Source organism: Salvelinus alpinus, chromosome 9, assembly GCF_045679555.1.
Source record: "Salvelinus alpinus chromosome 9, SLU_Salpinus.1, whole genome shotgun sequence".
NCBI lineage: Eukaryota > Metazoa > Chordata > Actinopteri > Salmoniformes > Salmonidae > Salvelinus > Salvelinus alpinus.
This window is the reverse complement of record NC_092094.1, coordinates 49,433,996-49,460,209: the sequence shown is the minus strand read 5'-3', so window position 1 is coordinate 49,460,209 and position 26,214 is coordinate 49,433,996. Positions and strand designations below refer to the sequence as shown.

General features: G+C 48.1%; 1 protein-coding gene across 5 annotated transcripts in view; it reads right to left on the bottom strand.

Annotated features, from left to right (window-relative positions):
• LOC139530267 (MOB kinase activator 2-like) overlaps nt 1–26,214 on the bottom strand; it is a 93,748-nt gene that overhangs the window by 36,830 nt on the left and 30,704 nt on the right. The window contains exon 1 of one of the 5 annotated variants that reach the window (XM_071326510.1): nt 14,803–15,047. The exons of 1 other annotated variant lie outside the window; for it this stretch is intronic. In XM_071326510.1, coding sequence (XP_071182611.1) covers nt 14,803–14,840 — 38 coding nt within the window. In that variant the 5' untranslated portion in view covers nt 14,841–15,047. Of the gene's footprint in view, nt 1–6,058; nt 7,040–7,381; nt 7,417–10,351; nt 10,669–14,802; nt 15,048–26,214 lie in introns of those variants that run through there. 3 more of the 5 variants (XM_071326511.1, XM_071326512.1, XM_071326509.1) reach the window with 3 other exon arrangements.

Genomic DNA, 26,214 nt, shown 5'->3' with positions numbered 1-26,214 from the left:
TTGTGTAACCACTCTCATGGTTCATGTGACCAAAAACATTAACACAGACAGACGAAAAGAGAGAGATGGGGGGGAAGAAAAAAGAGAGCGGCTGAAATGCCCACCCCCCTAGAGAGTCTACGCTCCAGATCATTTCCTGGCCCACAAGAGATACGTAGACTAAACTCACTTTAACACAGAGCCAGCATGTCTTCCCACTGGGTTTGTTTGTGTGGATAATGTAGCCTAACACCCATGACACTGCTCTCTAGTGATGGGTGATTGCATTTTAGATCTACCTACGGGGATATTATTTGTAATGTTATATCGTATAGCTGACAATAATCACAATATTATTTTGCACCAATTTGCTGTGCCTGCCCCAAAACTCCAGTATTTTTCATTCATAAGCTTGTTCTCCATCTTTTTAAATAAAAAGCCCATTTGTTTTTGGCACTTATACTTCCATGACTGATCCAAACTTCTCATGGCTCTCGTCCCTCTGCAGCAGACATGTGGTGAGCAATCGTATCGTCGGTCTGAATATTGCGATATCGTATGGCGAGGTCCCTGGCAATTCCCAGCCCTACTGCTCTCTCGGCCAAACAAAATCGGCTCTACCCCGGAACATAATATAGGCGCTGGATCAACTGTTAAAAAGGGCATTGAGAGACATCTCTGTGCCTAGAGAATTGTGATGCTGGTCATAACTGCCTGGAGAGATTTTTTACAAATCTATTGTCCATCGTATGACCCAAATGTCTTCTGTCGGAAGAACGTCGCACCTGTGCTATTGAGGTTTCTGTCCGTTAGCCACGACCGATGACTACTCGCCGCACCGTAGTACATGCCCGTCTTGTCAGGGAATATCACACGCAACTCACTAACCAGGTGAACAAGCGTCTCAAGAATTACGGCTACGTAACAGATGGCTTGTGCTGCAAAAGAAACGACATAACTAGGTTCCAGAGTTGTTCCTCACCATGTAAACTGTTCAGGAAAAGCTCGGGGCCCTATTCATAAAGACATTGTGTAACTGTTATTTATGGCCACGGACAGGAAAAGGGACGGGAGTGTTTAGACAAAGAGAGGAGTATGTTATGATGGATTCCAGGACCAAGCCAAGCATTTTTTTGGTCCTCCTGGAGGGCATTGTCAGGATGGCTGAGACCAGACACGCCCTGCCCACCTCACGCAACACACACGGTACACCAGACACACTTCCCTCTGCCGGCCTGGAGACACACAAAACATATAGACTAGGAAAACAGACAGTTGAAAATATCAGACACACACACACACACACACACTAGCGCAAACACATGCTCTCCTATCTCGTTCAATCTCCCACCCAGGTAGATGGGGGCTGAATGATCCAGGGAGGATGAGGCAGAAGCCCCCATTCACATCCGAATAGGGAAATAAGGGCAGTGAGGAGGAGTGAGATAGATAAATCAATAAGTACCCAACGTGCGGTGAAAGAAGGAAGTGGGAGTCCATGAACATCCATGCTCCCCCCCAGTAGCAATGGGTACTGACCAACGGTAAGCTCTAGGTTCCACGGTGTAGACCAATCACATCAGCAATGTGTCTAGGGGCATGCCCCCCCCGTAACGAGGGAAGGGCCTGGTAATATGATCCGATTCCTTTTATGAACCAATGAGATCAGCTGCTAGGCCTAGAACACCCAGGGGGGGGGGGGGGCGGACATGACCTCATCCAGCTGCCCAGGAGTAAACAAGCCTGTGATTGGCTGGCTGGTTGGTTGGAAGCACCTGGTCGACGGTTGGAAGCACCTGGAGATGAGCTCTAACTTAACGAGCGAGCTCATTTGGTTTCGACTGCACTGCTTGGGAGTCTCTAGCGATTGTAATAGCCAGACCTGCATATGCAAAGTCCGTGTACCAGTGTACTGTGAAGGTGGGACACATGGAGACTGTATGTGCAACAGTCCGTGTACCAGTGTACTGTGAAGGTGGGACACATGGAGACTGTATGTGCAACAGTCCGTGTACCAGTGTACTGTGAAGGTGGGACACATGGAGACTGTATGTGCAACAGTCCGTGTACCAGTGTACTGTGAAGGTGGGACACATGGAGACTATGTGCAACAGTCCGTGTACCAGTGTACTGTGAAGGTGGGACACATGGAGACTATGTGCAACAGTCCGTGTACCAGTGTACTGTGAAGGTGGGACACATGGAGACTATGTGCAACAGTCCGTGTACCAGTGTACTGTGAAGGTGGGACACATGGAGACTGTATGTGCAACAGTCCGTGTACCAGTGTACTGTGAAGGTGGGACACATGGAGACTGTATGTGCAACAGTCCGTGTACCAGTGTACTGTGAAGGTGGGACACATGGAGACTATGTGCAACAGTCCGTGTACCAGTGTACTGTGAAGGTGGGACACATGGAGACTATGTGCAACAGTCCGTGTACCAGTGTACTGTGAAGGTGGGACACATGGAGACTATGTGCAACAGTCCGTGTACCAGTGTACTGTGAAGGTGGGACACATGGAGACTGTATGTGCAACAGTCCGTGTACCAGTGTACTGTGAAGGTGGGACACATGGAGACTATGTGCAACAGTCCGCTTCCTCAAACTTTTGCCTTTCCTCTCCTCTCCATTCTCCTTCCCTCCATCCTTGCGCCATGTCAGATGGCTGATAATTGAAACAAATGACAAGGCACAGCTGACAAGCGCACTGCAGAACAGAGTCAATTACACAGCTATGCTGGCAGGGGGGGTGTGGGTGTGTGTGAGAGAGAGACAGAGGTTATGTGGACAGAAAGAAAGTAGTCAAGAGAGTGAGGGTTTGAGGCGTAAGGAGAGAGCAAGCGAGAGAGACAGGAATCCTGGAACATTGGGTATGTGAGGCGTTAAGGACTTGCCTACCTACGACCCCCCCCCCCCCCCCCGCCCGCCCGGTTAAAAACTTCAGAAAAAGGAAGTGAGGCGCCCAGACACTTCCCGTCTCCCCTGGTCTTTGCATTCTGTTCCCGGAGGCCCTTAGGATAGGCACACAGCTACTGTTCCTGCCCTAGCCCCTAACCGTAGGCACGTCTGTTGTTCTGAAAGGACTGGACAGGCGTTAGCCATCAGCAGCAATACGCTGAAAGTGTCATCTAGCTAGCATATTAGAGAGTATATATCCGTACCGTCCTATCCTACACCGCCGCGTTGCAGGAGCCAGAGGAGACGCGAGGGACAGCCTCGTCTAACAGCCGCTGTGCAGGTGAGGGATGACGTCGAATCATCCAGCAGCGTTATTAGCCAGCCACAAAAAGACCAAGTGCATTTTCTATGGAGGCGTGTGCGCGTGGGTTCACGCTGACGGTGCAATTCTAAATGCGGAGGTAAGGTCACAGCAAGGTCATCTCTTCTCTCTGTCGCCTGAGCCAGCACCCAGGGAGGGCTGCGCTCCACACACACACTTGCCTGTGCAGTTCAGTGTTACGTAAGGCAAGCCACCACCCTGTGCAGACTGCAGAGATAAGGCCAGGTGAAAGGAGAGAAGGACAGCGAGTCCGTCAGTCTCAACTGAATTGATCAGTAGGACTGGGCAGCACCGGTACGGTATTACTCTGCTTGCATGTGGTTTCTTCAACCTCAGAGGGGGACCAGACAGTTTACGGTGAGTCACATGGGGAGAATCGCAATTGGATTTCTTGCATCCACTCGAAAAGGTGTTTAAAAAGTACAAAAGTGGTGTTCAGGGAGAGAATATTATTTGGTCTGTGGACAACTGTCATCGGGCTTGAGAAAACAAACGAACGACCACCTCTCTGGAACGCAGAGTCTACTTGAAGATCAACCAGAAAATCGTGTTAGGTTGAACACACACCCACAGAGAGAGAGAAAGAAACTGCCTGGCTGTGAACTGATAGCTTTGTGAAGTGTTGTATCGCTTGTGTTTTTATTAACCCTATTTGAAGAGGTCAGTCAGTGATACATGTTTAATATTACATTTCAGAATATATCTAAATGTGCCACGACTTTGTCATTTTTCCCCCTCTCTTTTTGTGTCAGGTAAAGGTAATTGATTCGTCTTACATCTACTACTCAAGTAAAAAACAACAACATTGGCTTTGTTGAAACGCAGGCAAGAGTCTCCTTCCAGCCATATTTTCCCACCAGTCTAGGTGCTTACCCTTTAAATCCAAGTCCCATTAAGATGGAGTCATAATTGAAACCTCACCAAACCTATGTCCTGTCTATGGAGTCCTCTAGTGGCCAAAAGACTGGGTTAGCATGGCAGCACCATTGAGGACTTCTGTCATTTTGATTGGGTCAACTAGGTGAGGCGTCCAACTTCATTGGCTGATCCCTCCCGATGACCCGGTTGGCTAATTTATATACCTAACACTAAAATGTAAACTAAATAATATTTTAAAAAACGACAAAGACATTTTTATCAAACTGAAACTAAATAAAAAAATCAAGTCTGAAAACTAACAGCTGACAATGGAAGCAGAGTCATAACCCAGGCCCTTCCTTTCATTCCACCATTCCTTCTGCAACGGTTGAGCCACTAGACCCTTTGTCCACAGTCTGCTCCAAAGTCCCCATCCCGCACCCCCAGGCCCTTGGCCAGCCAGACAGGGTGTGTCTGTGCTGCATGCTCCAGTCAAGCCTATATCCGGTGGTGCAGTCAGTCACCAGATGACTGTCCGTTAGCAACTAGCCTATAGGAAAAGAATCCCGCCATACTCAGCCCAACGGTGGATATGTATGTTGGTCAACCCATTACGTAAGGGTAAGTTTTCCACTTGTGTCGAGGCTTGCCAAGCCGGGTCCAATTTAGCTATGTTTGAGCGACAGGCGACAGGGTTTGGGCCGGGAGACATGTAGTATGGAGGAGTGAGGTGGTTAGGAGGAGAACACAGCCCTTGTGGAACGCTCAGCAGTGTAGAATGGGCCAGGCCTGCCGAACACGGTCTAATAACAGACACAAGGCACACTAACAACACACACTCTCTCAGGGGCCATTGTTGTAGCGTGAAAGGAGCCTCGGGTTCTGAATGTTCCAAGCTGTAGTCACCCTCTGTGGCATCAACACCACATTTCTGCGGCGCCCCAAAACCAAAAACACAGCGCATCCCGAGAAGTAACAGACACCGTACCAAAAAAAATAAAAAAATAAAACTGCATTCGCGGCGGCCTCTTCAACCAATGTTTTAGAGTAACGTCTGCCTGTCCCCTCTCTACAGCCTTGGAGAGGAGAAGACCCTTCTGCTCTTGACCTCCAGCTGGAGAACACACACACACACACACACACACACACACACACCTTGGCCAGACAGAGGAACCACTGGGCACTAAGCTCCAAAACCAGGCATCAGATACTCACGCGTGAATGGAGCCGTGGCTTGCAGGGCCGAAGGCTAATTGAATTCTACCGCGTGCGCTGTGTTAGGTTTGCCTCTCCTCTACTCACACTGACACAGTGCTTTATCAGTCACGTGCGGGAGGCCCCAGTGTGTGTGTGTGTTCAGGTCAAACAGGATCATTCTCACAGACTAACCCTGGAGGTTAAAGACACTAAAGTCTACTACAACTTACTTAGAATCTGACTACTTTTCTTTGTGGAGCTGTGTCTGTCAAAGTCAGCCAAAACCATTGCTTTAGTTTACCCGGTCACCCCATGTTCCTTTCTCTGATCCTCTCAGTGTCTCACTCATAGAGTGAAGAAGTGGCGAGGACCTGTTAAAGCCTACCCTATTCGGATAAGAAGCGCATGTGTACAGAAAAAGGAGCGTGGCACTGTCACCGCGTATCATCTGCCCGTTACATTACCTGTAACCTCAGCCTGTCCTCCAAACAACATCATTTGGACCCATCCTGACGCGGGCTGAACCAGTCAGAGGAGTGAAACTCTTATGGTCAGAGCAGAAAGCACACAACGCTGCATTACATTTACATTTTACATTTAAGTCATTTAGCAGACGCTCTTATCCAGAGCGACTTACAAATTGGTGCATTCACCTTATGATATCCAGTGGAACAACCACTTTACAATAGTGCATCTAACTCTTTTAAGGGGGGGGGGGGGGGGGGTTAGAAGGATTACTTTATCCTATCCTAGGTATTCCTTAAAGAGGTGGGGTTTCAGGTGTCTCCGGAAGGTGGTGATTGACTCCGCTGACCTGGCGTCGTGAGGGAGTTTGTTCCACCATTGGGGTGCCAGAGCAGCGAACAGTTTTGACTGGGCTGAGCGGGAACTGTACTTCCTCAGAGGTAGGGAGGCGAGCAGGCCAGAGGTGGATGAACGCAGTGCCCTTGTTTGGGTGTAGGGCCTGATCAGAGCCTGAAGGTACGGAGGTGCCGTTCCCCTCACAGCTCCGTAGGCAAGCACCATGGTCTTGTAACGGATGCGAGCTTCAACTGGAAGCCAGTGGAGAGAGCGGAGGAGCGGGGTGACGTGAGAGAACTTGGGAAAGTTGAACACCAGACGGGCTGCGGCGTTCTGGATGAGTTGTAGGGGTTTAATGGCACAGGCAGGGAGCCCAGCCAACAGCGAGTTGCAGTAATCCAGACGGGAGATGACAAGTGCCTGGATTAGGACCTGCGCCGCTTCCTGCGTGAGGCAGGGTCGTACTCTGCGAATGTTGTAGAGCATGAACCTACAGGAACGGGTCACCGCCTTGATGTTAGTTGAGAATGACAGGGTGTTGTCCAGGATCACGCCAAGGTTCTTAGCACTCTGGGAGGAGGACACAATGGAGTTGTCAACCGTGATGGCGAGATCATGGAACGGGCAGTCCTTCCCCGGGAGGAAGAGCAGCTCCGTCTTGCCGAGGTTCAGCTTGAGGTGGTGATCCGTCATCCACACTGATATGTCTGCCAGACATGCAGAGATGCGATTCACCACCTGGTTATCAGAGGGGGGAAAGGAGAAGATTAATTGTGTGTCGTCTGCATAGCAATGATAGGAGAGACCATGTGAGGATATGACAGAGCCAAGTGACTTGGTGTATAGCGAGAATAGGAGAGGGCCTAGAACAGAGCCCTGGGGGACACCAGTGGTGAGAGCACGTGGTGCGGAGACAGATTCTCGCCACGCCACCTGGTAGGAGCGACCTGTCAGGTAGGACGCAATCCAAGCGTGGGCCGCGCCGGAGATGCCCAGCTCGGAGAGGGTGGAGAGGAGGATCTGATGGTTCACAGTATCAAAGGCAGCCGATAGGTCTAGAAGGATGAGAGCAGAGGAGAGAGAGTTAGCTTTAGCAGTGCGGAGCGCCTCCGTGACACAGAGAAGAGCAGTCTCAGTTGAATGACTAGTCTTGAAACCTGACTGATTTGGATCAAGAAGGTCATTCTGAGAGAGATAGCAGGAGAGCTGGCCAAGGACGGCACGTTCAAGAGTTTTGGAGAGAAAAGAAAGAAGGGATACTGGTCTGTAGTTGTTGACATCGGAGGGATCGAGTGTAGTTTTTTTCAGAAGGGGTGCAACTCTCGCTCTCTTGAAGACGGAAGGGACGTAGCCAGCGGTCAAGGATGAGTTGATGAGCGAGGTGAGGTAAGGGAGAAGGTCTCCGGAAATGGTCTGGAGAAGAGAGGAGGGGATAGGGTCAAGCGGGCAGGTTGTTGGGCGGCCGGCCGTCACAAGACGCGAGATTTCATCTGGAGAGAGAGGGGAGAAAGAGGTCAAAGCACAGGGTAGGGCAGTGTGAGCAGAACCAGCGGTGTCGTTTGACTTAGCAAACGAGGATCGGATGTCGTCGACCTTCTTTTCAAAATGGTTGACGAAGTCATCAGCAGAGAGGGAGGAGGGGGGAGGAGGGGGAGGAGGATTCAGGAGGGAGGAGAAGGTGGCAAAGAGCTTCCTAGGGTTAGAGGCAGATGCTTGGAATTTAGAGTGGTAGAAATTGGCTTTAGCAGCAGAGACAGAAGAGGAGAATGTAGAGAGGAGGGAGTGAAAGGATGCCAGGTCCGCAGGGAGGCGAGTTTTCCTCCATTTCCGCTCGGCTGCCCGGAGCCCTGTTCTGTGAGCTCGCAATGAGTCGTCGAGCCACGGAGCAGGAGGGGAGGACCGAGCCGGCCTGGAGGATAGGGGACATAGAGAGTCAAAGGATGCAGAAAGGGAGGAGAGGAGGGTTGAGGAGGCAGAATCAGGAGATAAGTTGGAGAAGGTTTGAGCAGAGGGAAGAGATGATAGGATGGAAGAGGAGAGAGTAGCGGGGGAGAGAGAGCGAAGGTTGGGACGGCGCGATACCATCCGAGTAGGGGCAGTGTGGGAAGTGTTGGATGAGAGCGAGAGGGAAAAGGATACAAGGTAGTGGTCGGAGACTTGGAGGGGAGTTGCAATGAGATTAGTGGAAGAACAGCATCTAGTAAAGATGAGGTCAAGCGTATTGCCTGCCTTGTGAGTAGGGGGGGAAGGTGAGAGGGTGAGGTCAAAAGAGGAGAGGAGTGGAAAGAAGGAGGCAGAGAGGAATGAGTCAAAGGTAGACGTGGGGAGGTTAAAGTCACCCAGAACTGTGAGAGGTGAGCCATCCTCAGGAAAGGAACTTATCAGGGCGTCAAGCTCATTACATTACTTCTCAGCCATGTCTGTTTGAGAGTTAGGTATTGGACTGGAGCTAAGGTCAACAAGGACCTTGTGTGGGTGTGCGCAAAGCAAAAAAAACACCCAATCAATCGAAAACAACGGCGTCACAGCCAAACCCCCTGATTGGCTGGCAGAGGTGCTGAGGTAGACAGGAAGTAGTGCCAGAAATAGAACTGATCTGTCCTTTTCCTTAATGACCCAATAAAACGACAGCTGCGCAGAAGCCACGCCCTGCCTCAGGACTGGTGATAATTGACCTGCGAAGTGTAGAGAGGAAGATAATACAGTTCCTGGCAGTGGGCCGTGCGTTCACAAAGCTACTGTGTGTTTTACCTATAGGTGCACACACACAGTCATGCGTTCGGACACACACACGGACAGAAACACACACTTACACACAAAGGGCTGGCTGTTCTTCACACTAGCTAGGAAAAGGGAGGGAGTGTAAACAGTTCTGAATCACACAGAGGGCCTGACGCTCTAATCCGATGCAGCTGTATGTATGTGTATGTGTGTGTGTGTGTGTGTGTACACATGTGCGCGCAACAGTTTGGCCCTCATCAAACCTTCTGTTTATATATAGCAGTAGTGCAACTAAAGCTGGTTAACCCCACAAGCACATATAAAAAGGGGAAAGAGCTCATCTCACTAACTCACAGTCATCTGTAAGCATGATGCTAAGTCAACACTCTCTGAACCCTCAAGAGCGCGTAGGAGTAGTGTAAAGTTGCTCCTATAAGCTGCTACGAGGTCAGTTGTGTGTTCTCCCCTTAATGGTTCAGGTTACGATGTAGAGAGGCGGAGCTGATCCTAGATCTGTGGCATCCAACGTTTGCTTAATGCCTACTGAACGTGGCCCAGGTAACCATGCTATGCTTACTAAACTGGCTAACGTGGCCCAGGTAACCATGCTATGCTAACTAAACTGGCTAACGTGGCCCAGGTAACCATGCTATGCTAACTAAACTGGCTAACGTGGCCCAGGTAACCATGCTATGCTAACTAAACTGGCTAACATGGCCCAGGTAACCATGCTATGCTAACTAAACTGGCTAACATGGCCCAGGTAACCATGCTATGTTTACTAAACTGGCTAACATGGCCCAGGTAACCATGCTATGCTAACTAATGTTACGCTCACTAAGTAAACAACAACTGTTCCCTACCAAAACTAGTTCTGCTGTAACCGTATGAGAAGGTCAACGTCTATCTCCCAAACACTGCTCCGCTGCACCAAACAGAAAACAGAGAGGCCATGGGAAGGAACACAGTGTCCAAAACAAAAACACAGCAAGGCAGAGAGTCAGAGCGACGCCGGCAGGGCAGTGGAGGAGAGGATGGGCTGGCTGCATGCCATCCTTCCTCTAAGCCAGCCTTAACCCTGTGCACATGCATCCTAGTCTCTGGCCCAGTGACAATCCTCCTCTAACCAGCCTTGACTCCGAACTAAAAAGGAGGCTCAAGCACCAGAGGGCTCTGGCGCCGTGCCATTCCTCCGCAAACCAGCCTCAACCGCTACCCTCCTCCCCGGTCTGACTACAGCAAAATCCCTGCTGCCACAGCAGCACTGTCCTCAGAATGTCTCTTCCAAACCACACCGCAGAAACCGAGAGAGGAAGGGGAGGGAGGGTGAAGAGAGAGCCGTTTTCAGCCACAGAGGGACAGGGAGAGGGAAAGTACAGGACCAAAATGTAAAGAAAAAAAAGTTACGACACAAGCAGGGAAAACAAACAACAACGAGAGACACATTCAGAAAGAGAGCGAGCAAGTAGCGAGAGAGAGAGACAGAGAGAGAGTGAAGTAGCTAGCTACCTATAGAAGAAGCAGTCGCAGCAGACAAGAACCCCCATCCAGCTGGCAGCACAGACAGTGGCAGGTCTGTGAGGATCCCACACAGCTCTCTCCTTCTACAGGTGAAGGGGGGGCTCTGTCCTGCCGCACAGCTCCAGTATAGCCCGTTCTGTCACACACACACGTCACTGGCTGCTCACGAAGGGCGTCCACCCACACACACTCTCTCTCTCTGCGGTCCAATCAGCAAACACACACACGCGCCGACAAACGTGCGTTACAGACGACCTATCACAACAACTCAGAGCCCGTTCGAAGTGTGTTCCTCTCGCTCCTTCTCACTAGAGCTACTGCAGCCTGCCTCTTTACTTCTCTGTCCTTCCCTCTCGCTTCCCCCCCTCCCTCTCTGGCTGGCTCTCACTTGAAAGGCGGGAAGATTAGGTTGGCAAACAGACTTGCATAAACAAACTGCTGAGAAGGACAGGGCGGACTTTAGAGAGGGGGGGGCTCTATCCTAGCAGCAATCTATACCATCTGTATACACCAAACGACGTCTAAACACACTCGCTGGTAGAGAGATGTGTTGATTATTAACACCTCTGTTAGCTGGGCCCATAGCCTGTACTGAAGAGCAGAACCTGCAAACCAAAGCCGACTGCTGCGATAACACACTGAGACGGTGTGAGGTGTTGAGAAAGAGCTAAATAGCAAACATGGATGGGCCAGAAGGACACAGACACACGCGTTCACCCGTCATTCTTTCACATGGCTGCGTCAGAGTGGCTAGAGCTCCGGGCACACACCCCAGGAATGTAGCCAATCGCAGAAGAGCTCTGTGATCGTCAGTGCGGGCATGCAAGGTGAAGGACACTCTCCCTCCGGCTCCCCCTTTCTCAGACTTTTCCTCTCCCTCTCTCCATCAAAGCACCATCATCCTGTCCTCTCTGTCCCGACTGCAGCACCCCATTAGGCGAGTGTGAGAAGTGTGTGTGTGTGTGTGTGTGTGTCTGAGTAATCTACGACTGCAGACAACTCTATGGGACAGACAGATCATTAATATTGACTATGATCACAGCCAGGCTCTGGGCTCCATCCTAGCAACACACACACACACACACGTCAACTCACTGTCACGCCTCACACTCTGCACAGCAAGCTATATCACAGCAGCACCAAAGAGTCGGTGTATGCATACTGCTAGTGTGTGTGTGCACATGCAAGAGAGCGATTCACCTTCAGAAGGCCCTAACGCATTAGAATTAGCCTGGAATTGTGTAGTGGTTGAGTTACCGTCTCATCAAAAGGCCCGACAACGAGGTGACACTGTACGCTCTCTTCCTGTCAGACACACGCCACGCGAGGACCGCTCTCCCCCCTCTCCCTCTCTTAGATGAAAGATGAGGCGAAGAGCCGCAGTAGCAAACCAAAGCATTTTTACAGCCCATGACATCATATCCCTCCTTCCTCCCTCCCTCGCTGCCTGTCGCCAAGGGCCTCTCCTGCCTCACTTTTAATTACGCCTCCGAGCTACGCACACACACACACACACACCTGATTGAGCAGGGAGGGAGGGAGTGCAGCGATAACACTTCTCCGCTATGCCTGCGTGATAGAGTGGGTGTGTGCTCACTGCACAGCACTCATTAGCTTCCTTTGTGTTTCAGCACTACACAAGTGCCAGGATGCGCGTGTGTGAGCGAGCGAGCTGCGGAAGGATCTGTGGCTGATAACAAGGCCAGGAGGAAAGCGGTGCCAGAGGGAAAGGGAAGGAACCTGCCATTACATCAACACTCACTTTCAGCAAGAACTGTGTGTGTGTGTGTGTGTGTGTGTGTGTGTGTGTGTGTAGTCAAAGCACCCAAAATGAAGACAAGGAGCTGGGCATAATAGTTACCAGGGCGGTAATCTCCGTTACCCCAAAATTACAGTCTTGCATAATTGGTCAGGTGCTCGATTAAGGTCAGGGTCCATGCGTGTGAAAAGACAAAACGAGGATCAGAAACGGGAACGAAGAAGAGCTCCACCGTCTCTGCCAAAACATCCCCTCCCCTTTAGAAATTCTAAAGACGCTAACACCTGCGAAATCGTGATTTGTCCCAAAAAGCACTGGGAACTAATGCTGCGTCTCATCTCAAAACACCCCCAGTTGCATCATGACAGATCTACGGTAGCGTTTATGTTTACATCGTCTGTCCACACGAGATCATGAGGGACAGGCGTAAGCGTTCAAACTGCAGGAAGTCTGCTTGGTTTGGAGATGGAGGAAGACAAAGCAAGTCCATTCATTAAACTTGTGACTTGGAGATAACCTAATGAAGGAGGGAATGAATCACTGCCCAGGGAGAGAAGAGCGAGAGAGGATAAAACGCGTGACTGGGATTCTAATGATCTGGACTTGAATAGACCTACTGGGCAATCATGTCAACTGAAAGTGGGTGAGGAGAACAGACCACGTGACCACACACACACACCAAAGTTGCTAAGTGGTTGAACCAGGGGGTGGGGGGCAGTTGGTACTTAATTCTGGAGGATGGAGAGACAAGGGAAAGAGGGAGGGAAAGAGTGAGGGAGGGAGGGAAAGAGTGAGGGAGGGAGGGAAAGAGAGAGGGAGGGAGGGAGGGAGGGAGGGAAAGAGAGAGAGGGAGGGAAAGAGAGAGAGGGAGGGAGGGAAAGAGAGAGGGAGGGAAAGAGAGAGGGAGGGAAAGAGAGAGGGAGGGAAGGAGGAGGGAGGGAAAGAGAGAGGTAGGGAGGGAGGGAGGGAAAGAGAGAGGTAGGGAGGGAGGGAGGGAAAGAGAGAGAGAGGGAGGGAGGGAGGGAAAGAGAGAGAGGGGGAGAGAGAGGGAGAGAGAGGGGGAGAGAGGGAGGGAGGGAAAGAGAGAGGGAGGAGAGGGAGGGAGGGAGGGAGGGAGGGAGGGAGAGAGGGAGGGAGGGAGGGAAAGAGAGAGGGAGGGAGGGAGGGAGGGAGAGAGAGGGAGGGAGGGAGGGAAAGAGAGAGGGAGGGAGGGAGGGAGGGAAAGAGAGAGGGAGGGAGGGAAAGAGAGAGGGAGGGAGGGAAAGAGAGAGGGAGGGAGGGAGGGAGGGAAAGAGAGAGGGAGGGAGGGAAAGAGAGAGGGAGGGAGGGAGGGAGGGAAAGAGAGAGGGAGGGAGGGAGGGAAAGAGAGAGGGAGGGAGGGAGGGAGGGAGGGAAAGAGAGAGGGAGGGAGGGAGGGAGGGAGGGAGGGAGGGAGGGAAAGAGAGAGGGGGGAGAGAGAGGGAGGGAGGGAGGGAGGGAGGGAGGGAGGGAAAGAGAGAGGGAGGGAGGGAGGGAGGGAAAGAGAGAGGGAGGGAAAGAGAGAGGGAGGGAGGAGAGAGGGAGGGAGGGAGAGAGGGAGGGAGGGAGGGAGGGAGAGAGAGGGAGGGAGGGAGGGAAAGAGAGAGGGAGGGAAAGAGAGAGGGAGGGAAAGAGAGAAAGAGAGAAAGAGAGAGGGAGGGAAAGAGAGAGGGAGGGAAAGAGGGAAAGAGAGGGAGGGAAAGAGGGAAAGAGAGAGGGAGGGAAAGAGGGAAAGAGAGAGGGAGGGAAAGAGGGAAAGAGAGAGGGAGGGAAAGAGGGAAAGAGAGAGGGAGGGAAAGAGGGAAAGAGAGAGAGGGAGGAGAAGGAGGGAAAGAGAGAGGGAGGGAAAGAGGGAAAGAGAGAGGGAGGGAAAGAGAGAGGGAGGGAAAGAGAGAGGGAGGGAAAGAGAGAGGGAGGGAAAGAGAGAGGGAGGGAAAGAGAGAAAGAGAGAGGGAGGGAAAGAGAGAAAGAGAGAGGGAGGGAAAGAGGGAAAGAGAGAAAGAGAGAGGGAGGGAAAGAGGGAGGGAGGGAAAGAGAGAGGGAGGGAAAGAGAGAGGGAGGGAAAGAGAGAGGGAGGGAAAGAGAGAGGGAGGGAAAGAGCTCGAGACTTGTTTAGGTTTCTTCTCAATGGAGGAGAGAAAACATAAGGAAGTGAGACCACCCCTTAAGCCTGATATTCAGGTTTCTACTCAACTCGACCAGCCCGCCACCAAAATAAACATCACAATGGCAAAGGTCGATACCAGAAAATGAGCCAAAGAATTGGCACCATCAAACCATTATTCGAAACTCAACCACACCAAGAGGAAGACGTTCACGAACTCCAAAAACCTGTCAAAACACTTATTTGCCGTGGCATGGCAAATTATGCACGTTAATTCGGAAGACATTGTCGTTCTTATAACAATGAGTGAGTTCAGTGAAACAGGTTGGTAGTGAGAGCAACTACTTCCATCAGTTGCAGCGTGCATATGAAAAGCACGTTTTACCTCAACAATAGAAATGTTAATAAGAACCGAAATCACGTCACAAGCAATTGATCATACCGACGATATCAAAGACAAACATTTTTCAACTGCGTCTGCAAAAATAAACCAAACCCCTTTCACTGAGATGTGGCGAATATTAAACGTAGCCTGAGTAGTGAACGGAAGCCTCTTACCTATTCAATGTATAGGAGCCGTTCCTTTTAAACCTCATGCCGGACGATAGGAATCGGATAAAGAAATCCAGAATTGATAACGTTCAGCTTTCGATGCACCTCGAAAACGTCTGTGTCTGACGGCTGCAGACAAGGAACAATAGAACACGTCTGTGTCTGACGGCTGCGGACAAGGAACAATAGAAAACGGAGTTCTCGTGTAGACTTCTCTTCTAATCGCTCCTTCCTTCCACAGACCTCCGCGCACCCCTCCCTCTCTTTGGTCGCCCAGCTTCCGCGGGCAGGGTTTACAAGTCAGGGACAAGGCGATAGGTGGACCCTCGAATGTCAAAACAAATGCTTCGATGCAACAAAAAACGACAGCTTGTCATTTAGACCGCTACAAATACACTTCATATATATACAAAATACATCAGCGATGATGTTGTCAAAAAAATGATCCGAGCAGTGGTAAGCAGCGTTCACGCGCTAGTCGAAACTAGGAAACTCGGGCATTTCAGACTTGCTAACTGGTTGTAGTTATACACGTGTCGCATTCAACCAGTTAGCAGGTCGGACATTTCAGAATTTCCTAGTTCCAACTATTATTTGAACGCGGCAATAATGTTTCTTTAGATATGATGCTGCTCATACATTGTGCCCTCAGTAGCCCCCTGACGTAAATCAGACACTGTCTCAGACACCTCACTGACTAAAAACAAATAACTTTAAAAAGGTCCAATGGGCATCTGTAGAATATGTCTCGCTCCATCCACCAACGCCATTTATCTCAATATCAAATACTCTCTGGGTAACAAATAGGTACATTGATGTGATTGTTTTCAATGAAAATGGTCAAACAGAAAAAAATTGCTTCTTAGCAAAGAGGAATTTCTCAAGCAAGAGTTTTGCAAAGACTGTCTGGGAGGGGGAACACTGAAAATTAGCTGTTACTGGCAGAGAGCTTTGGAACTCTTTCTTATTGGTCTATAAAAGCTGCAAAATGTAACTTTTTGGGCCACCTGACCAAACGCATATAGAAATGTGAGTTAAAGCTGCAAATATGTAACTTTTGGGGCAAGCTGACCAAATTCACATAGAAATGTGAGTTATAGATCTGTCATTCTCATTGAAAGCAAGCCTAAGAAGCGGTAGATATGTTCTATGTGCGCTATTTCTATGCTAACCGTTCTCAAGTTTTATTTTTGCGTCTTGTTTTCGGTTTTGTACACCAGCTTCAAACAGCTGAAACAACAATATTTTGGCTTATGGAAAATACACTGCTCAAAAAAATAAAGGGAACACTAAAATAACACATCCTAGATCTGAATGAATGAAATATTCTTATTAAATACTTTTTTCTTTACATAGTTGAATGTGCTGACAACAAAATCACACAAAAAATATCAATGGAAATCAAATTTATCAACCCATGGAGGTCTGGATTTGGAGTCACACTCAAAATTAAAGTGGAAAACCACACTACAGGCTGATCCAACTTTGATGTAATGTCCTTAAAACAAGTCAAAATGAGGCTCAGTAGTGTGTGTGGCCTCCACGTGCCTGTATGACCTCCCTACAACGCCTGGGCATGCTCCTGATGAGGTGGCGGATGGTCTCCTGAGGGATCTCCTCCCAGACCTGGACTAAAGCATACGCCAACTCCTGGACAGTCTGTGGTGCAACGTGGCGTTGGTGGATGGAGCGAGACATATTCTACAGATGCACAATCGAGAGCATCCTGTCGGGCTGTATCACCGCCTGGTACGGCAACTGCTCCGCCCACAACCGTAAGGCTCTCCAGAGGGTAGTGAGGTCTGCAGAACGCATCACCGGGGGCAAACTACCTGCCCTCCAGGACACCTACACCACCTGATGTCACAGGAAGGCCATAAAGATCATCAAGGACAACAACCACCCAAGCCACTGCCTGTTCACCCCGCTATCATCCAGAAGGCGAGGTCAGTACAGGTGCATCAAAGCAGGGACCGAGAGACTGAAAAACAGCTTCTATCTCAAGGCCATCAGACTGTTAAACAGCCACCACTAACATTTAGCGGCCGCTGCCAACATACTGACTCAACTCCAGCCACTTTAAAAATGGGAATTGATGGAAATTATGTAAAAATTTACCACTAGCCACTTTAAACAATGCCACTTAATATAATGTTTACATACCCTACATTACCCATCTCATATGTATATGTATATACTGTACTCTATATCATCTACTGCATCTTGCCATCTTTATGTAATACATGTATCACTAGCCACTTTAAACTATGCCACTTTATGTTTACATACCCTACAGTACTCATCTCATATGTATATACTGTACTCTATACCATCTACTACATCTTGCCTATGCCGTTCTGTACCATCACTCATTCATATATCTTTATGTACATATTCTTTATCCCTTTACACTTGTGTGTATAAGGTAGTAGTTGTGGAATTGTTAGGTTAGATTACTTGTTGGTTATTACTGCCTTGTCGGAACTAGAAGCACAAGCATTTCGCTACACTCGCATTAACATCTGCTAACCATGCGTATGTGACAAATACATTTGATTTGATTTGACATGATGTCCCAGATGTGCTCAATTGGATTCAGGTCTGGGGAACGGGCGGTCCATAGCATCAATGCCTTCCTCTTGCAGGAACTGCTGACACACTCCAGCCACATGAGGTCTAGCATTGTCTTGCATTAGGAGGAACCCAGGGCCAACCGCACCAGCATATGGTCTCACAAGGGGTCTGAGGATCTCATCTCGGTACCTAATGGCAGTCAGGCTACCTCTGGCGAGCACATGGAGGGCTGTGCGGCCCCCCAAAGAAATGCCACCCCACACCATGACTGACCCACCGCCAAACCGGTCATGCTGGAGGATGTTGCAGGCAGCAGAACGTTCTCCACGGCGTCTCCAGACTCTGTCACATCTGTCACATGTGCTCAGTGTGAACCTGCTTTCATCTGTGAAGAGCACAGGGCGCCAGTGGCGAATTTGCCAATCTTGGTGTTCTCTGGCAAATGCCAAACGTCCTGCACGGTGTTGGGCTGTAAGCACAACCCCCACCTGTGGACGTCGGGCCCTCATACTACCCTCATGGAGTCTGTTTCTGACCGTTTGAGCAGACACATGCACATTTGTGGCCTGCTGGAGGTCATTTTACAGGGCTCTGGCAGTGCTCCTCCTTGCACAAAGGCGGAGGTAGCGGTCCTGCTGCTGGGTTGTTGCCCTCCTACGGCCTCCTCCACGTCTCCTGATGTACTGGCCTGTCTCCTGGTAGCGCCTCCATGCTCTGGACACTACGCTGACAGACAGAGCAAACCTTCTTGCCCCAGCTCGCATTGATGTGCCATCCTGGATGATCTGCACTACCTGAGCCACTTGTGTGGGTTGTAGACTCCGTCTCATGCTACCACTAGAGTGAAAGCAACGCCAGCATTCAAAAGTGACCAAAACATCAGCCAGGAAGCATAGGAACTGAGAAGTGGTCTGTGGTCACCACCTGCAGAACCACTCCTTTATTGGGGGTGTCTTGCTAATTGCCTATAATTTCCACCTTTTGTCTATTCTATTTGCACAACAGCATGTGAAATTTATTGTCAATCAGTGTTGCTTCCTAAGTGGACAGTTTGATTTCACAGAAGTGTGATTGACTTGGAGTTACATTGTGTTGTTTATGTGTTCCCTTTATTGTTTTTGAGCAGTGTATATTTCACAGCGGTTTAGACAGTATAGTGTAGAGAATCATTGTACCATGTTTTGTCACATAAATTGAAATTGGGCGAACTATTAGAATTTTTGCAACCAGGAAATGGTGGAGAGATTTCTACATAGTGCACCTACAGTAGGGAGAACAAGTATTTGATACACTGCCGATTTTGCAGGTTTTCCTACTTACAAAGCATGTAGAGGTCTGTAATTTTTATCATAGGTACACTTCAACTGTGAGAGACGGAATCTAAAACAAAAATCCAGAAAATCACATTGTATGATTTTTAAATAATTAATTTGCATTTTATTGCATGACATAAGTATTTGATCACCTACCAACCAGTAAGAATTCCGGCTCTCACAGACCTGTTACTTTTTCTTTAAGAAGCCCTCCTGTTCTCCACTCATTACCTGTATTAACTGCACCTGTTTGAACTCGTTACCTGTATAAAAGACACCTGTCCACACACTCAATCAAACAGATTCCAACCTCTCCACAATGGCCAAGACCAGAGAGCTGTGTAAGGACATCAGGGATAAAATTGTAGACCTGCACAAGGCTGGGATGGGCTACAGGACAATAGGCAAGCAGCTTGGTGAGAAGGAAACAACTGTTGGCGCAATTATTAGAAAATGGAAGAAGTTCAAGATGACGGTCAATCACCCTCGGTCTGGGGCTCCATGCAAGATTTCACCTCGTGGGGCATCAATGATCATGAGGAAGGTGAGGGATCAGCCCAGAACTACACGGCAGGACCTGGTCAATGACCTGAAGAGAGCTGGGACCACAGTCTCAAAGAAAACCATTAGTAACACACTACGCCGTCATGGATTAAAATCCTGCAGCGCACGCAAGGTCCCCCTGCTTAAGCCAGTGCATGTCCAGGCCTGTCTGAAGTTTGCCAATGACCATCTGGATGATCCAGAGGAGGAATGGGAGAAGGTCATGTGGTCTGATGAGACAAAAATAGAGCTTTTTGGTCTAACTCCACTCGCCGTGTTTGGAGGAAGAAGAAGTATGAGTACAACCCCAAGAACACCATCCCAACCGTGAAGCATGGAGGTGGAAACATCATTCTTTGGGGATGCTTTTCTGCAAAGGGGACAGGACGACTGCACCGTATTGAGGGGAGGATGGATGGGGCCATGTATCGCGAGATCTTGGCCAACAACCTCCTTCCCTCAGTAAGAGCATTGAAGATGGGTCGTGGCTGGGTCTTCCAGCATGACAACGACACGAAGCACACAGCCATGGCAACTAAGGAGTGGCTCCGTAAGAAGCATCTCAAGGTCCTGGAGTGGCCTAGCCAGTCTCCAGACCTGAACCCAATAGAAAATCTTTGGAGGGAGCTGAAAGTCCGTATTGCCCAGCGACAGCCCCGAAACCTGAAGGATCTGGAGAAGATCTGTAGGGAGGAGTGGGCCAAAATCCCTGCTGCAGTGTGTGCAAACCTAGTCAAGAACTACAGGAAACGTATGATCTCTGTAATTGCAAACAAAGGTTTCTGTACCAAATATTAAGTTCTGCTTTTCTGATGTATCAAATACTTATGTCATGCAATAAAATGCAAATTAATTACTTAAAAATCATACAATGTGATTTTCTGGATTTTTGTTTTAGATTCCGTCTCTCACAGTTGAAGTGAACCTATGATAAAAATTACAGACCTCTACATGCTTTGTAAGTAGGAAAACCTGCAAAATCGGCAGTGTATCAAATACTTGTTCTCCCCACTGTAAATGGCCGCATGGTGATGACACCATGGGAGGCCAAAACTCCCTCCCACCAAAGCAGGCAGAAATTTCAGCCATTCTTTTCAAACAGCTCTTATACCAAAAGTGTTTCATCATCATTATCACAATTTCACAGTATTATTCCATCCTCAGTGTGTGGAAACACAGTGAAAACACAGGAAATCATGTTTTTGACTGCACAGAGCCTTTAAAGCTTCTCGATTGTACTACACTCTATATCGATATCTCACATTACTCAGATGATTTGCGCACTTCGAACTTCAACCACCGAATATAGATTCCTTTGTAGATCAATGCACACACAAAAACACATCATCCTCTTTCCAGTCATGGAAAAGTATCCATACTGCCGTGGCTGTTTTTCCATCGACGGACACGGAGCGCAAGCATCCCTCTCATGTTTCAAGTGCGTTTCCTATCTCGCAGGCTATATTCTCCTCCTGTATGCTATAGGGAGAGGGCAGAGCACAGACTCCGAGCGAACACTTGTCAGCGCCTGATTGGAGCCAAGAATAGGCAGAGGATCCAGTAATGCCTGCTAAACCCATAGCTCCTCATCAACTGTGTGTGTGTGTGTAAGATACACATGTCCCTTTCATGAGCACGGGTGCGTTCAGCAGGACACAACGTTTTGGAACGTTCAGCTAAAAATAGCCTTATGTAGAACAAACATTACTCTCCGACATGTAGACAGCATATGGATAGAATGTGGAATATGTCGTATAGCTGAAGAATATGTAGGATAGAATAGTACATGCACAGCAATAGTTAAATACGATAGGAATTGACTAGAAAAGAGTATATGCATATAAAAATGGGTAAAACAGTACGTAAACAGTGATTCCATGTCTATGTACATAGGCAGCAAGCCACCGGGTGGTAGCCGGCTAGTGACCTTGACTAAAGTTCAAGGCAGGGTACTGGGCGGTGGCCAGCTAGTGGTGACTATCATGTGGGGGGGTTTGTATTTAACGCAACTAAAGCCTTGCCATGTCATACATTTTGCATTGGTACAAGTGGGGTTCTAATACAGAGAATATAGGCTACGCTAGATATGTCCCCCAAATCAAGTACAATCAGTGAAGAAGGAAAAATAAAATAAAGGAAAAGAAAAGAAAGAAGGAAAAGAAGAAAAGAAAAGGAAAGAAAAGAAGGAAAAGGAAAGAAAAGGAAAGAAAAGAAAAGAAAAAAGGAAAAGAAGAAAAGAAAAATAAAAAAAAGGAAAAAAAAGAAAAAAAGAAAGGAAAGAAAAGAAAAGGAAAGAAAAGGAAAGAAAGAAGGAAAAGGAAAGAAAAGAAAGAAGGAAAGAAGGAAAAGGAAAGAAAAGAAAGAAGGAAAAGGAAAGAAAAGAAAAGAAAGAAGGGAAAGAAAATAAAGAAGGAAAAGGAAAGAAAAGAAGGAAAGAAGGAAAGAAAGAAAAGAAGGAAAGAAAGAAAAGAAAGAAAGAAGAAAAGAAAGAAAGAAGGAAATAAAAGAAAGAAAGAAGAAAAGAAAGAAAGAAAGAAAGAAAAGAAAGAAAGAAGGAAAGAAAAGAAAGAAAGAAGGAAAGAAAAGAAAGAAGGAAGGAAAGAAAAGAAAGAAGGAAGGAAAGAAAGAAGGAAGGAAAGAAAAGAAAGAAGGAAAGAAAAGAAAGAAGGAAGGAAAGAAAAGAAAGAAGGAAAGAAAGAAAGAAAAGAAAGAGGGAAAAGGAAAGAAAGAAGAAAAAAAAAGAAAAAAGGAAAGAAAAGAAAGAAGGAAGGAAAGAAAGAAAGAAGGAAAGAAAAGAAAGAAGGAAGGAAGGAAAGAAAGAAAAGAAAGAGGGAAAAGGAAAGAAAGAAGAAAAAAAAAGAAAAAAGGAAAAGAAAAGAAAGAAGGAAAAGAAGGAAAGGAACCCCACTGGTTGAAACTACATTTTTTCCCCACATCATTTCAATGAAATTACGTGGAACTGAACGTGGAATAGACATCTGTGTCCAGTGGGAAGGAAGTAATTGTAAAGTATTTGAACTGGTACCTGTTCGTTCTGAGAATCTCTCTGAGCTGGATGGAGAGAAGGATGCTAAGAGGGGAGGAAGGATGGAAGAGAGGTTTGGAACAATGTATTGGTGAATGGAAAGATGGAGAGATGTGCATTAAGACTGAGGTTGATGATGTAATCTTTTTGGCTCTCTGCTGCTCACCAAATCTCTCAAAGGCCCTGCCGTTACGTGTGTGTGTAGTGTGTGAGTATTACACTTTGTTTGTGTGTGTATTACAGTGTGTGTGTAAGTAATAAATGGCACGTCCTTTGGAGCAGTGTGTACTAGGGACAGTGTATGTATAAGAGTGTGTGGGTATTAAAGGTGTGTGTATTAAAGCGTGCATGTGTGTGTATTAAAGTGTGCGTGTGTCTGTATTAAATTGTGTGTGTGTGTGTGTAATAAATGACACCTCCTGCAGAGCAGTGTGTACTAGGGACAGTGTGTGTGTGTGTGTATATATATATATATATATATATTATATATATATATATATATATTGGGGCGGCAGGTAGCCTAGTGGTTAGAGCGTTGGGCCAGTAACTGAAAGGTTGCAAAATCGAATCCCCGAGCTGACAAGGTAAAAATCTGTCGTTGTGCCCCTGGGCCGTCATTGAAAATAAGAATTTGTTCTTAACTGACTAGCCTAGTTAAATAAAGGTAAAATAAATAAAAAATACTGTGTGTGCGTATTAAATTGTGTGCGTCTGTGTATTACAGTGTGTGTGTATTAAATTGTATGTGTATTAAATTGTGTGTGTAAGTAATAAATGGCACCTCCTGTGGAGCAGTGTGTACTAGGGACAGTGTATGTGTAAGAGTGTGTGTGCGCGGGCACGTCTCCGTACGGTGTGAGTGTGTGCTCTTTCTCTCCTGCAGACCTCTTAGTGCTGGCTGCAGTGGGCCATTTATTACCATAAGAGCAGGCTGGCACCGACACTGCTGCTCAATCACACACATTGCAGAGTTACGCAATACTGGGACTAGGGGAAGGAGGAACTGCAGACCACAGAAACCATTAGCCAGACCGTTATTGTGCAACTCTAAAACACAAACCCCTCCCTGCTTCCATCCATCCTTCTATTCCTCCTTTCCGCCAGTCTTTTGACGTTGTTCAGGCCTCCCTCCATTCATCTGTCCATCTCTTCAATCATCCTGACGTTCCCCATCCCTCGCTTCATGCCTTCCCTCTTTTGCCATTCATCCCCGTCATTAAATCCCTTTCACCATGGCCGTCTATCCCTCCCTCCTTCCTGCTGTGTGTTCTGGAAGAGCGGCACAGTGAGCTCTTGTGGTTGCATGCTAATGACCCAAGCAGTCAGTTGGCGCTCTCTTCCCCGGTTAACATCTTCGACCGTCGTCATCATCATTCCCACTGCCATCATCCATCCTCATTCCTAGCCAGACACGTCCCCTGCTTTCTGTTAGTTTGGCCCCCCGAAGTCAGAAGAAAAAGCAGCTCTTTCTCTCCTTCCCTCAGTGACAGTTCCTGGGCTGGGAGGTTTACAAGCAGAAAGACAAGCCAAGACCCAGAGAAAGCTTTGAACGCCGCAGTCCCCGGTCCCCCACCCCCCACCCTCACAGGCTTTCCAGGAATACACAGCGCAGAGCCCAGTCTCACCATGCACACTATGTGCCAGGTATGTTGATCGGCACAGTACTCAGCACTGTCTGATAGCCTGGTGGTACTGACTAAAAACACACACACACACACACAATAGCGCAGTAGAGACCAGGACAGGGGTAGCAAATGGAAGGACCTATAGATTTGTATAGGCCTAGTCTGCCGCTGTCTAGGGGAAAATATGACAATCTGGGCCCGGGGACGGAAAAGTCTTGTCTTTATTGTATTTTCTGCCTCGGACCAGGGTTCACGTTACATATTTGGGCACGTCCCCTAACGGCACCCTAATTCCCTATATAGCGCAGGGCCCATAGGGCACGGGTCAAAAGTAGTGCACTAAATAGGGAATAGGTTGCCATTTGGGACCAACAAATTGACTCTAGGTGGTGCTGGTTTGTCTGGAGAACCGAAGGTCATATTTGAGGGTCATATTTTCAGAGGGCCCATATCAATGCCTTTAGTAACCCTTTTTTGGGAGGGTTCTGATTTGTTATGGTCTATACGGGCATCAGCCTCGGGCATCCATGTAATTCAAATAGTTTTTAACGACTACGGACTTTAGGTCAATTTGCATGTTGATTCCCAGTCCGACAGCTCAGGAAATTGAACGCAATTCAAATCTATCAGAGGAAAATTCCTTCTAGGGACAATTGAGCAGGTCAACTGAGGCCCTAGCACTACAAAACTGATTCAAATAAATCAAAGCCCGTGGTGAGTTGGTTATTTTGTTATTGGTTATTCCCGAGTTTGGGAAACCCTGGTCTAGACTGCAGCAGAACATGGTAGCGCTGTGCTCTGGCGCCACTCATTGGTTCCAAGCGGTACTGCATCTGTGATGGCTTGTAGGCTATGTTCTATACTGGAGTCGTCACGGAATCAAGGAAAGGTAACGAGGAATGGAAATGAGGTTAGGAAAGGAGATGACACGGCAGGGAGGGAGACTGAGAAGAAGAGAGGAGGAGAGCAAAAGCTATTTATGTCTGTCTGTCTGGTATGGCCTGGCTGCTCAGAGAGAGACATGAACACAGACAGAGAAAGGATCTCTATGTATTGACCGGCTGACATGCTGTCTAGTATGCTGCCTGCTATTGCTGGTAGGCGCTGGAATTGTAGTCATGTGATGAAGGAAAGGAGACGAGGAAAGGGAACGAGGGGCCATAAGAGAAGCTGAATGACGCTGGTATTCGGTCTGATATCACTGGTTTTGATGGCTGGACTTAAGTCACGTGACACTGGAGAACACTGAGAGAACCAGTGCACTCTGGGGGAAGGCCCGGGAGCAAAAGACTACGCAACGGCGAGATCAGATTTCGCGCCCGACAGATCTCTCCATTTACCCCTCCCTCTCTCCTCTCCCTCCAGCCCTTTCCACCTCTCTTCTTCCCTCAGTCTCCCGGGTGTTAATACCCCCTAGTGGCAAAGTCAGGGATAATAACAATAATACACCCTTGCAATCAACCTAAATTGGCTACGACCGATCAGCTACTTACCAAAAAGGCCATAAAATAGACAGACAGACACCCACTGCATTCAAGACCTTGTGCTATGAAGCACGAATAGAACATACGCTCATTTGATGAAGGGCTGACTAACGGGACCATTAACGCAGAAAATCGAATGAAAGTCGAAGCTCTCGGCGGTGTACTTTGTGGTAACAAACGGGAACTTTTTTCTAGAACCTTGTGAGGCATGTGTTCTGAGACAGCACTCACAACCGCAAAGAGACCAAGATCCCAACACACTGAACGGGTAGGACCCAAGTGGCTAGGGAACTCCACAACACAGACGCACGCAAACACAAACACACAGTCAGACAGACACAGAGAGAGAAAACAGAAGGATGGCATGTTTTGTGAACACATTATGGACACGGGATGTGTCGAGACATGACAAGGAGGGGTGTGTGTGTGTAGGTGTTTTGCAGGGCTACGTCCCACACGATACCTTTCCTGAATTCAACACTAAAATGTCAGAGACAGGGCATGTCACAAGACGTCTCTAGTGCAGGGATGGGCAACGGGCGGCCTGCCATCCTTTTGTAGGCCCGCAGATACAATGGGGACGGGGGGCACCCATCGATTTTGTTAGCCACTCTCACTCAGATGTCATATTCAAATCTCCAAACATGTCTCTCCACCCTACGGCAAAATTTGTAGAACAGCAGGAAATTACCTGTGAAACGGCAAATGTTTCTCTCTGCCACATGCAAAATTGAGTAGAATTGCAGCAAACTTGCTTTAAAACTGAAACCTTTTCTCTTCGCCCCATGGCAAAATGTGTAGAAGTGCAGGAAATTACCTTAAGTTTATGTTTAAATTTAAATTACGTTTTTTCT